The 13,004-nt window shown below is 37.2% G+C and overlaps 1 protein-coding gene across 1 annotated transcript; it reads right to left on the bottom strand.

The window, feature by feature from the left end:
* Positions 1-1,892: 1,892 nt before the first annotated feature.
* LOC135631816 (peptidyl-prolyl cis-trans isomerase CYP95-like) lies at positions 1,893-12,864 on the bottom strand. The gene is made up of 14 exons (XM_065139772.1): positions 12,773-12,864; positions 12,077-12,195; positions 11,881-11,935; positions 11,539-11,627; positions 11,254-11,278; positions 8,572-8,610; positions 7,133-7,250; positions 6,471-6,622; positions 5,955-6,315; positions 5,717-5,826; positions 4,691-4,892; positions 3,815-4,603; positions 3,642-3,719; positions 1,893-2,374 (listed from the first exon to the last, which is right to left on the bottom strand). The coding sequence occupies exons 2-14, from the start codon at positions 12,158-12,160 to the stop codon at positions 2,032-2,034; spliced, it is 2,445 nt and encodes an 814-aa protein (XP_064995844.1). The 5' UTR covers positions 12,161-12,195; positions 12,773-12,864; the 3' UTR covers positions 1,893-2,031.
* Positions 12,865-13,004: the final 140 nt, after the last annotated feature.

The following is a 13,004-nucleotide window of genomic DNA, read 5'->3' as shown; positions in this document are numbered from 1 at the left end:
TATGATCGATACACGATCGATCCTTCGATGCTTATCCTAAGATTGAATTTAGACCGACATGAAAAGAAATCTCGATCTACTCTGATTTAAAATTTATTTTTGTAATTAAAAAAATGAAAGATGAATAATAATGAGATTTCTCTTATCCCATTCGAAAAGATAACATCCTCATAATTACGGTTTAATTTATGTGGAGTTTAAAGAAAATAAAATGGCGAAAAGAAAAACAAGTCCAAAGGCAAATATTATTGGGACCGTGCTCGTGATTCAGGAGAATCTGTGGTGCTGTGACTCAGATTGTTCTTTGTTCTTTGTTCATTGCACCTTCCTCGTCAAAAGATTTTGTCACGAGCGTCACAGAAGGTTAAAAGCATCGTTGAACGGTGATTCAACGGTACTCCGTAAATGCTTTTCTCACCTGTACAAAAAGCAAAAGATAAGAACAGTGGAAGAACAAGCATGAACACATGTCAAGAACGAAAGCGGATGACACCTGCTTTACTCTGATCTCTCGTCCGCTGATGCTGCTTGAACAGTGGGAAACGAGGAGGGGTTGGGGCGTGGATCACGACTAAACCTAATCTGGATCGAATTCGAGCGAAACACAGATGGCTCGGTGGAACCAATGCCTACTAATCGGACCGCAACGCATTGATAGAGTCCATTGCGATGGTGGCATTTGGTTGAGATATATCTCCCAATCAATATATTTTCTATAGCTGAGACGGGCTAATTAAATATTTCAATCCTTACACTTTTAAAAATTATATTGAATCTTTATACTCATTAAAGTGAAATATTTAATTTTATTTTTTCTCACACCATCAACTATGCTATCGCATGCAAAATAGGATTAAAAATATAATTTCAATGTTATTCTCATCGATAGTAATTTTACCTTCTATAACTTTTGTGAAAGCGTTTTCCTTTTTCAACTTCAATAGATGAGGAAGACTCAAGATCACTAGAGAAAGAGACCTTTTCTACCAAGTGCCTCACTTTATTTCCTAAGAAACACTCAAAAGACATAGAAGGTATCATTTTGTTTCCTAACAATATCCCCCTCGTTCTCTCACATGATTTTTAACCCTGTTTTAACATAATTTTTAACATGTGATAGCACGTGCGATATTTTTGTCAATAGAGTCGACGACGATATGAGGATCTCAATATAATTTTTGAAAATATAAGGATTATGATATCTAATTACAATGGGTAATATATAATTAGCCACGAAGTAGGAAGAATTATCTAAGACAAATAAAAGAAATATAAGGAGGTGAGCAATACACAAATATATTATCCAACCGGATAAAATGGAAAGGAGATATGTTTATTGAATTTTATGAGAGAATAGCATTGTTTATCGATGAACTTCAATTAACAGTAATATTCTTCCAATAATATGTGAAAGTGATAGGGGATATATTTAGATAAGAATTTGATATTATTTTATTAATGTTGAAAAAAGTGATGCACATATTGTATTCAAATTTAGAAGCGCAAATACATTATTCCAAAGCGTAGCTTTAGAAAGGATGATTGCATAGCAGCATTGCGATGGATAAAGAGTACACGGAAGAGGTCGGGGCGGGCTCTACTCGAGTGACGGCGGTCCCACGGCTAGTAGGACCAATGCGCACAAATTAAAGGGTAGCCGACCTCGGGGAACGCAGAACATCCGAGTCCTTGAAAGAGCCATGAATCATAGGGTAGCATTGACGTCAAAAAAACCTATGGTCATAATCAAGAGGAGCGTTCTTCCCCTATATCTGATTCATGAATAGATGAATAGAAGACATACATTTGTCTCCTGTTTTACCTGCAGCAAGGGGTCACCAAATCAGCAGGCAATCATCCTGAAAGAATAGAAATGATGATGGCAATCCGCATGAAAAATCTTCGATAGAGTAAAGCTTTTTGAAGCAACTAAGAAATATCATAACTGCTCATACAGGCGTTCAAGATTTCTAACTGAAGAATTCCTTCTACTGCACAGCTGCTGGGTTTTAATTTATAAAACATTGTTTTCTATTTCCCATCAGAATCGGGGGAGGCGTCTCCGTATGAGACCAGCCCTTTCCTTCCGCCAGAACTGCTGGAGGGGGACCTTGACTTCTCCTTGCTCACTCGCTTGGGAGAGGGAGTATCGGCGGAGGAGCGAGACCTGGACCTGGACCTCGACCGTGATCCAGATGGGCTTCTGCTTCTCGAGACTGACTCATGCTTCTCGGAACGAACATTGTCTCTAGTGCCGTGTGGCCTTGGTTTTTCGGAAGCAGGCGAACGACTGTGAGCTGAGTTCATGCTGTAGCCAACTCTTGGCCGGGCAGCAGGGCTACGGGATACGCTTCGGCTCCTTCGATTTCGGTACCTAAGTACATGACAAAAGAAACCATTCAACACAGGAAAAACAACAACAGAGTCCATATAAGTTTGAAGGTAAAGCTCGCCACAGAGACCAAAACAAATTTCCTTTGGCACCGTTTTGAAAGCCAAATTGAACTTTAAAATTCATAGACACAATCCACATTTTTAAGAACCTTAAAAACTGAAAGCAAATTTAACAAATCACTTACATAGAATAAAAGAACATTCTTATTTTGGCTAAAATAAACATAGAAAGAAGAACAAGGAAGCAGAAGAAATTGACAGTCCTAACTGAAATAATTTGGTCCAGTTTAGCTAATAGTTCCTGTTAATTCATTCAATATCCAGCATTCTAGAAATAAAAATGGTTCTTTCCAATTTGAAATCAAGCTGAACGAAATTAAATATAATCTTAACTACATGTTCTCTCTAATGCCCAGACTATAATATGCATTGACATATATAGTCATCTCCATAAGATTTAGTAATAATAGCCATCACTTTACGATTTAAAGACCATGTAAATTTAATGGATTATAATGCCGAGTTTTTATAAACATCATTTGACATAATGGGAATTTTCAAAATCTTGTTATTTTTCTTAAGGGATATTTGCATCAGTTCTTGCAATTATGGATAACTTATCTATCCAGGTTCAGATCCACATCATTGTGCGAACCACTATCATGTAGAAAAAGTCAATTCACAATGAAAAATCCCAATCATCAAGTAGGTTGACAAATCTTCAACCATGAAACCTTGGAATAAACTACTGGTAAATCATTATGCCCAAAGGGCAAAATTTATCCTACCAAAGAAGCATATGTAGTGTGAACCGAAGTCAATGACCTAGATACTAAAGGTAGAGGGAGATAACTTGTCAGACAGCCAGGATATAATTTATTGGAAAGTAAGCTTTTACAGATTAAAATACTTGTACAAAAAGTACAACTATGAAGTGTAAAATAATATCAAGTTGAACATCTAATCATCATATACAACATATTTTCATAGACTTAGTACCGTGCAGATTTAAAAGATAAAAAAGTTGTCAGTGTCGATACTTGCAAAACAAGAATGTTATATAAGCAACCATCTCCAAAGGATTTGCTATGGCTTGCATCAACAAAGTCCTCGATCTTATAGTAAGAACTAAGAAGTGCTAACCACATTTTTTTATTTTCCCATAAATCTTTTCAGTTGATGAATCACAACTACACTTGAAATGTATAATTTGCAGCAAACTAAAATGGTTAGAAAGGTAATGTTACCTTGGTGGGGTTCTTCCTCTTTGAGGGCTCCTATAACGTCTAGGGGAACGGTTGTGGTAGCTTCTATAGCTTGAATACCTAGAAAAGGAATAAGAATGACAACAAAATCATACTTATAAAGGGAATTGACCTTTAAATAACAAACACAATCATTCAACATAATGCCACATTACCTATCACGATCACTTCTTCCACCATAACGGTGGAATCTATTAGGAGACCGGTCAGGAGAAGGAGTTCGGTATCTTCTCGCGAAGGAGTACTGCTGACTGAAACCTCTACCCCTTCTTATGCGCTTGGGAGACCCATCCGGGGGAATGCTTCTTGACAAGCTCCTGCGACGATTAGATGACGGTGAGATTGCCCTGCGAACAGGGCTCCTGCTGATGCTTCTTCGGGAATGAGCTCGTACAGGGCTACGACTTTTGCTTCTGCCGTTAGACTTTACAGGGCTTCTACTCACACTTCTCCTAGCCCTCACTGGACTCTTGCTAGGGCTTCTCTGCTGCAGCAACTTTCCTGAGCTTCGACTAATGCTTCTTTGTTTTTCCATGATGGGACTTCTGCTCAGGCTTCTTTGAATAGGAGCCTTCTCCATGTTCCCACTTGGATTTCTCTGCTGCAGGGACCCTGCCGAGCTTCTGCTTACACTCCTACTATCAACTTTAACTGGGCTTCTGCTTTTGCTTCTCCTAGTCTGACTCACTGGACCTTTGCTAACAACTTTTCTAATGGGGCTTCTAGCATTTCTTCCAGACGGGCTTCTGCTGATGCTTCTCTGAGGAGGGCTTCTACTTGTGCTGCTCCTTCGGGGTGGATGAACAGGACCTCTACTAAGATCTCTTGTAGTGGGGCTCCTACTCAGTGACCTTCTGGCGCTCAGACTTGGGCTTTGAGTTGGACTCCTTGGACTGATACTCATACTCTTGCTCATGGAATGGTTTCGTCTTGTGATTTGGCTCCTGTTCATGAATGTCAAATGAAATGCCAGTTTGACAGGAAGAAGTAAACAGAAAGAACAACTTTAGGTGTAAGAAGAAGAAAGAAACCTAGATTTATTTGGAATGTCATCTGAACCAAGTAGCCTATCCATATCTCTGTCAGTCGGTTCTCTAATGTCACTGCTCTGGAGCTCTCCATTTTCTCCCTGGGATTTGGGTTCTTCTCCGAGAGGTTTGTCAGGTTTATCTCCATTGTCAGGACATTCAATAGTGTTTTCTCTTCCCAAAGGTACTGGTGACTGTTTATCATCTAAAAAGAATAACACAATAGCAGCGAGAATATCACTGTCAAATAATGAAATTCACGGAGCTATATTAAAGCTGAATCATAAAAAATACAAGGCACTGAGAGAAGGGTAACATTCTCTAAAATAAAAAGACACTAATCAGAACAAACTTATTTACATGGACATTGCCTGGTTGCTACGTATACCCATGCCATCCACCTTGATCCACTTAAAGTGGTGAAATATTTATGTTATCTGAAGAGAACATACATTAGAAAGTTAAATACATTTCCTAAGCAGTGATGTCGGAAATTTTGTTTATACAGTTTACACACGTGGTTGTCTACGTGCTGACTTTCAGATACATATAGGTAGGCACACCTGGAGTATCTCTGAGTGCATGCACGATACAAGCAATGGAATCCTAGGCACACAGATATCAGACAGGACCCAAAACAATACAAGTGAAATATCAAGGATTATTCAAACATATTCTAAGTTTTTTGTATGCTTTCTTAATACAATAGAAATGATATTTTCCAACATACTCATTTTCTTCATCCCATGGGTTTAATATTAATATATCCTCTATAGAACTACACACATGCCAAGGGGAAGGAAACTGAATATTTTTTCTGGGAAAACAGGTTAGATTCTTAAATGAATTACACCCCAAACTAATGATACCATAAAGGAAAAAATTTCCACACATATCATTTTCTTTGTTATTAATGTCATTATGTCATTTATATTATTTTTGCAAGTTCTCATGATCTAAACAAGCTATTACATGGATTTTATTAGAAATTTAATAGTGAGGGAGAACAAAATAAGAAACTAGACATACCAGACTTATGAGAAGTGACCTTAGACTTCCGTTCTCGTCGTCTGTCATTTCCAGCAGCATCAGAGCTGCTATCATTTTTACTCTCTGTTTCAGATTCACTGTCCGGCGTCCTAGTATTAGCATAAGAAAGGATATATCATTTTCATGTGTTAAAAGAAAATTGCTGCATACAAAATGTATTGAAAAGAAAAAACATGCATGAATCATCAGATATCTTATGCCATAAGTAGATGGGAACCTTTTGGCCTTGTGCCGTGATTTCTTATCATGCCTTCTGTGTCTTTTCTCCCGCTTTCTATCCCTTTTCCTTTTCCCACGCTTGTACTTGTCTCTTTTAGAGTATTTCTTCCTCTTCTGCCGCCGGTCATCACTTGAGCCACTGCTATCAGATGCAGATGATGTGTCAGATTCAGAATCACTGTCAATTTCTGAAGATTCTGTTTCTGTTTCTGATGAGCTATCGGATTGAGACGAATAGTGTCTTCTCTTTTTCTTCTTTCTTCTTTTAGAAGACTTCTTATGCTGTCCCCGAGACCGTCCTTCGTGATCATCATCAGAAGCGTCTCTAACTCTCTTCAATTTGGCATTTTTCTTCTTCTCTGACCATACAAAAACCATCTGATTATTTGGAAATGGAACAAAGAAGAATCCATATAAAGAGAAAACTGATTAGCATGCAGCAAAAAGTTGCCCTTGATCTTAAAAATTAATTAGAAGCTAGTAAAAAATCAGAATGCTCTTCCACTTATAATACCATTTTCATGCAATGCAGCTGCACTCTCATTAAGTTCCCCACAGCTAACAATCTTCACAGGAACAACAGGTCTGTCACCATCGACATCAACATTCTCCATGTCCCTCAAAGTTTCTTGTCCTAGAATGAGCTTGCCAAATACAACATGTTTCCTGACAAAAGTTTCAACCAACAGTTTAATAGAATTGAATCACATGTAATGACATAAGAGGGACAAATGTCTCAAGGATAACAAAGAGAGATGTGCCATAACCATGTGGCTAACATCATATTAACAAGTTAGTATAATTCATTATATATACAAGCAAATATTCACATGCTTATAGGAACAGGTTAAGCATGAATAACAAGTACAGAACTGTCAATTATTATCATGATTAAAAATCAAATGCAGATTGGTTTCATGTGCTTGTGTACCATGCATCAAAGTAATGTAGCACTATCAGTAGATATAGAAACCCCATAGGTGCACATGCTTAAATGAAAGAAAACATAAATGTTATAGTAAGAGCCTCATATCACTTGGATCATATCACTTGGAGCATGAGAGTTTGATGCATGAAATATGTGCATTCTTTATCAGAATATTTCCTCATTCATACTACTAAATATCAACAGTAGTCAAATAAACAACCACAGTAGATGCATAACATGGAACTAACCCATCAAGATGAGGAGCAGCCTTGAAAGTGATAAAAAACTGGGAACCGTTAGTATCACGGCCAGCATTTGCCATCGCAAGAAGACCAGGACCATCATGGTTCAGCATAAAATTTTCATCTGGGAACATCAGCAAAATAAATAAATTACAACAACCAAAAAAATCGAAACGCTACTTTTTAGGCACATATTTCAAGGAACACATTTTCATCTCATCAAACAAACCACATAGTTTTGTGAATAAATTGTTGTGCCGAGGTTCTTGTTTTAACGCAGAATTCGTTTTCTATGAATCCATCTCGAAGGTATGAGAATGTTAGCACCTAATTGTACCACATACTTTCAAGCCAAAGCTGATCACAATATTATATTAGTTTAAAAGTTCAACATAAACATAATAAGATAATGGTTTGAAGATACTCCAATTCAAATGCCATGCATGCTGCCTATACAAAGCACCTAATTAGCAAACAATATTGTTAAGAGCTTCGGTCTCTGTTCGAAATGATCAGACCAGATAAACTAAAAACAGCATTGCAAATATATATCCACCAAAAAGCAATAGCAGCAAGATTTTTTCCAAAAATGCAGGGGCTAAAGATATGATAGACCTAACCAGCATACCGCTACTTCAACCATATTGACTAGGTCATACGTTTGTAATGATTCTTGCTCTTATAATCAAGGTTCAAAATACTGTCCAGAAATGTACATTAGTACATATGGGATGATATTTACCAGTCTGAGGCTGGGTTCACAGGTTACCCACCTAGTAACCTGCATAAACCAGATGGTAAGCCTTATCTATATTTTTCTTTAATTTAGGGTTTAGGTTTTTAATACCTCTCTCTCTATATTGTTGCTATGGGGTACATTATACATAACAGAAATCAACCATATTTAATAATCTAGTTCTACACCGATCATATGTACCAGTTCAAACAGGTTCTGGTACTGATAATGGGACAAAAATTAAACCTACATATTAGGTACGTAAGAGTATTTACACAAATACAAATAATCACATATTTTGAGGTATAAACATCACAACCTACTATATGAAACAATTGTCTCAGTTTCAAAGGAGGCACTTCTATGCACTGATGATATTATAGACAAATCTCAAGTTGAAAATCTTATAGATATACTTATTAAGTTAAACTTTCAAGGAAAATTAAAGAAACCTCATAAATACACTTCCAATTTGAAATTTTGCAAGAGTATGTGAGAAAGAGGCAGTTGTATGGAAATCAGGTTATGTTAAAGCTGTATTCCAGATAATTTTAACTTTATAAGAGGCATACACCAGATTTTACATATTCTGAAAAGTTATAAATAAACTTTCTCTATTAAAAAATTAATACGAACACCAATAGAACTAAAACTATAGAGTGCATAAGCGTGTGTAACACATCCTACCAAAATTTTTAAGTAAATTTACCTGCAAATTTCCCACCATATATGCTCTCACCACCAGTTCCTGAAAACAATAACAGATGCTGTCAACAATCAAGCAATTAAAATGTCATCGACTAACCAGATGTTGCACCATAGTCATTATCGAGAAAACCCTCATTCATAATCAGGGCATCATATAAAATGTACAAGAAACAGAAAGGCAAAGATACAAAAAGAAGCCGCATCTAGTCTTAGTCCATATATGCAATGTCAAAATCACAGAAAACCATCACACAAGAAATATAAGCAGATTCTTCCAAGTTGACACCTAAAAGAGCAACCTCGAATGGAGCAAGTTGAAAAAAACATGTGATGTAACTCAGTTTTCTTAATTGGCATTACCCAAACGACAATCTGTGACAAGGCTTTCTAACTAACATTTCACCCTTTTGTTCATATTGTTATCAGATTGTGACCTGTTGCATAACTATTATTTGTATCAATACTAAAAAGGACCGATGAAGGAGCAACATATTCATGCAAACAATGGACAAAGTTAGCAAGGAATAATAGTAAAGTAAGTACCTTAATATTCATGCAAATCTATTTACATAAGATACTATATGTTCTAAAATGCAAATATATATATATATATATATATAGAGAGAGAGAGAGAGAGATGGACATTGTAGAATTATAAACATTTTTGCAAGAGACACAAGTGTACATGTTTGTAAACAATTCCTACTATTAATCTGATCTTAATACTACCAGCAAATATCTTGCACCACCATAAATTCAAAAGGCAACAGCTAAACTCTTTTTGTTGACCAAGTATAAGACAATCTTCGATTTGCAGCAACAAGCATAAAATGATGTGCAAGATGGACAACGATGATGACTCCAAATCAGTAATATCAATGAATAACACAGAAAAATCAAGTGATAAAAATGTTACCAATATACCATAAGTAGTAGGAGAAATGAACCTGAAACTTACTATTCCATCATATCCTTTTTTCTGGAATTAAATTGCTGAGTTCAAACGTACATGCTATGGCACACATCAAAACTGACAAAGGACGACAAGGGATGTAGAAAGATCAAACAGCTTTCCTAACCCAGCCTTAACTCTACATAGATGTAGTGACATTAAAGCTAAAATGCTGCCTGCTAAAAAGAGTTGAAAAAAAAAATCATAGGCCAAAAGAGCATCATCTGATTACAAGAAACAAATTACTCTAGATTAGGGCAGCCAAGGCACAAGGCTCCCACCAATGTAGGATATGGAAGGATCAATATTTACATGAACCAAGGTTCCCAAAAGGTGTTTCCCACTGGTCCGGACAGAGAAGGATGCAGATGAGGAGGAAGGAGAAAGAGATGACGAGGAGGAAGAGAAGGAGAAGACGAGAAGGTGCGGAGGAGGAGAAGTAGAAGATGGTGGCAGCAGAGAAATAGAAGAGGAGGGGGCGGCAGTGAAACTACTGAAAGAGGAGGCAGTGGCAGCAACAGAAAGGGGCAGTTACAGCAATGGGAGGAAGCAATTGCCGAAGTGGTAACAGCAGAGGTTGCAATTGTGACGGAGGCTGCAAGGGAGAGTGGAGGAGGGCTGTCTGTAAACATTTGTTGACAACTATTGACAGTTAGATGTGTCTATGATCACATTTCGATCGGTACACACAAAACAGGAAGTGCACCATCTAGTACACCCCATTTTAATCAGTCTGCAAAAGCAGAATCACCTATCAGACTGGTAAATACCGGGCTTATATTGGGCAGCACACCTGGTATTTAAAACCCTGACTTAAACATTGGTTATCTAGATAAAAAAGAGCAATTTTACCATGATGCCAAGATTTCTCCTGAGCAGCAACTTGCTCTACTGTTCAGAAACCAAAGGATGATTTATTAGCTTTCCATTAGTTTTGAGAAGCATGATGCTCCTGTAATTCTACCAGTCCAGCAGTTCAATCAAACATGAACATGAAAACTAGCAAGTAACAATCACAATGATTAAAACTGTCTTCTAAGAGAACCACTTAGCAAGTTTTTTTTTTTTTGCAAGACACTTAGCAAGTTGGAGTTTTAACAATTTACAGAGAAATTTTTTTATTGAAAAACAAATAATTTGACTGTCAGATTAACTTGCTTCCAACCTTGCGGTTACTATGTCAACTTGCAAAAGAGACAACAACACCTAAAAGTTGCATCTTTTCCATCACAAAAGAATTAGATAATTACAGTAGACAAGTAATTAAACTATCAAAACATATAAATGAAGCAACTCAAATAAGTATTAATTGGGACCTTCAGAAGAGAGACCAATTGTTCAATAATATATCCTAGTTCAATTCAAATTACAGTTGTCTGGTAGCTATTATTGCTTGGTCAACAGCCCCTAATCCTATAAACCCACATAACTGCATTTTTCAGAACCATTAACATCACAGAAAGTTTATAATTCGACCATCTGAGTCAAGAAAATTTCTAAAGATGATTGCTAGTGTGTTTGTGCATGCAGCTTCTACATGCTTGAATGCAGACAAATATAAGTATCAAATCTAGAGTTTATGGAAAAAAAATAAAAAATACAGCAACCAACATTCTAAGTTAAGATATACATTAACCAACATAAGAAATTGTAAAATCTGTATAACAAAAAATTTCAAACCAAAACTACAACAAAAAATAGCAAACTACACTTGGGATGTATAAACCATACCATTATGTCTTGAAAAGTCACCACCCTGTCAAAAGAACAATCACATCACTCAACAAGGCAAATTGAAAAATTTATCAGCAGAAGACACAACAAGAGACAACCTTAAACACTATATGACAACAAAAACAGCCATGACCATCTGGCCTATATCCTACAGCTTATACAAAGGGTAATGTGACAAAGACTAAAAGATAACATGAAATACCAGAAAAGAGTGCAAGGCATACATGAGTCAAAAGTAGTGAATGACTGCTATGTAAAATTCATGAAGAAATAAGAACATACCTGTGCCATAAAACCCTTAATAATCCTATGGAAGATTGAACCCTTGTAGTGCAGGGGCTTCCTAGTCATAAGCCCAAATCCTATTTCACCTGTAAAGTGTAAACCACAACTCATCTAAAGTCCACGACAACTGGAATACCCAGCTAGTTTCAATCCTCAAAAAAGAAAATACTTCTTTGCAAACAATTGAGACATATGCCAGCAATGACAAAGTACTAACAACAAACGACTCTCCCTTTGAAAAAAAATCATATTGAAAAAAAAAAGGAAGTGTAAATATAGGTGCAACCCTGGCATAAACTGACATGGATGGAGTTACTAGCCTCTAGAGGAGCTAATTACCTGTGCAGAGTGCTCGAAAGTTTTCAGCAGTCTTTGGAACAATATCAGCAAAAAGCTGCAATAGTACAATTCATCAGCAGTCTAACAAAGTGCACTTTGAAAGAAGGAAAGAAAAAGACAGATTGTCCGCTTTACAGGGAATGATAAGATGAAACAAAATCTTACAGTCCAATTACTGCACAATTATATTCAATACCTCGAACACCATCCTTCGTGCAGCATTTCCATCAACTGATACATCTAGGAAGACAATAGGGTTCTTTTTCACCTTTTTCTTCATCTTGGTCTTCAATAAGGCAAACAAGGAAACTTGGTCTGCATGATTTCAGAAGATAAATCAACAAAAAAGTCGTGCAATAAACATAATGTGTTCTGCTAACTTGTAATGCTAGAAAGAGAAATCTGAGAGAGGAAGAAAAAATTAATTATCTAAGACAAATATAATTTTCAGAGTGAGTATCAATGGATTCTCCGATGGATCAACAATGGCACTGCTCCGATCAATCCACGCAAATCGGAAGAACCATCAAAGTATGGATAAGGGAAAACAACAGGCCCAGACAAGTGTCGCTTTCTCAGACCAATCTCCAACAAATGGGAAAAACCGATGATTGAGACTGGCAAAGACTCGATGCCGACGAGCAAGTCTAAGTCTATTCTTCAAAATATCAGATCCTGGAACCCTAAACCCTAGCAAAATTGTACAAAGGCCCAGGAGCACGGATGAAAAGAAACATAGAATAAGCAGCAGAACCCAAACCAATGAATCAGAAACGAACAGATGTTGCAGCTGGCATACAGATTACAACCTAGAAAGAAAGGCCAGAGAAGATGGAGACGAGAAGGAATCGTGGAAGACGCATTCAAACGGTAAGAGAGATAAAACCTTTACCCTGCGGGATGGCGAGGAGGGGAATCTGAGAGGAGCAGCCGCGGTAGCAGCAGCTCTGCGACACGATTGGGAGACAATGGGTAAACCTAAAAGCTTCACGAGACCACCTCCGATAGGTTAAGTTTAAAACAGTAGGAGACCAATACTTACCGTAACGCCCCTGTGATGGAGCTTGCATTTACCCGAGGGTCCCGGACATGACGTGGCTATCGCCTTGTGCGATGCACGTGAG

This window comes from Musa acuminata, chromosome BXJ3-2 (assembly GCF_036884655.1).
Source record: "Musa acuminata AAA Group cultivar baxijiao chromosome BXJ3-2, Cavendish_Baxijiao_AAA, whole genome shotgun sequence".
Taxonomy (NCBI): domain Eukaryota; kingdom Viridiplantae; phylum Streptophyta; class Magnoliopsida; order Zingiberales; family Musaceae; genus Musa; species Musa acuminata.
Note: the sequence above shows the minus strand (reverse complement) of the source record. Positions and strands in the feature narration are given on the sequence as shown.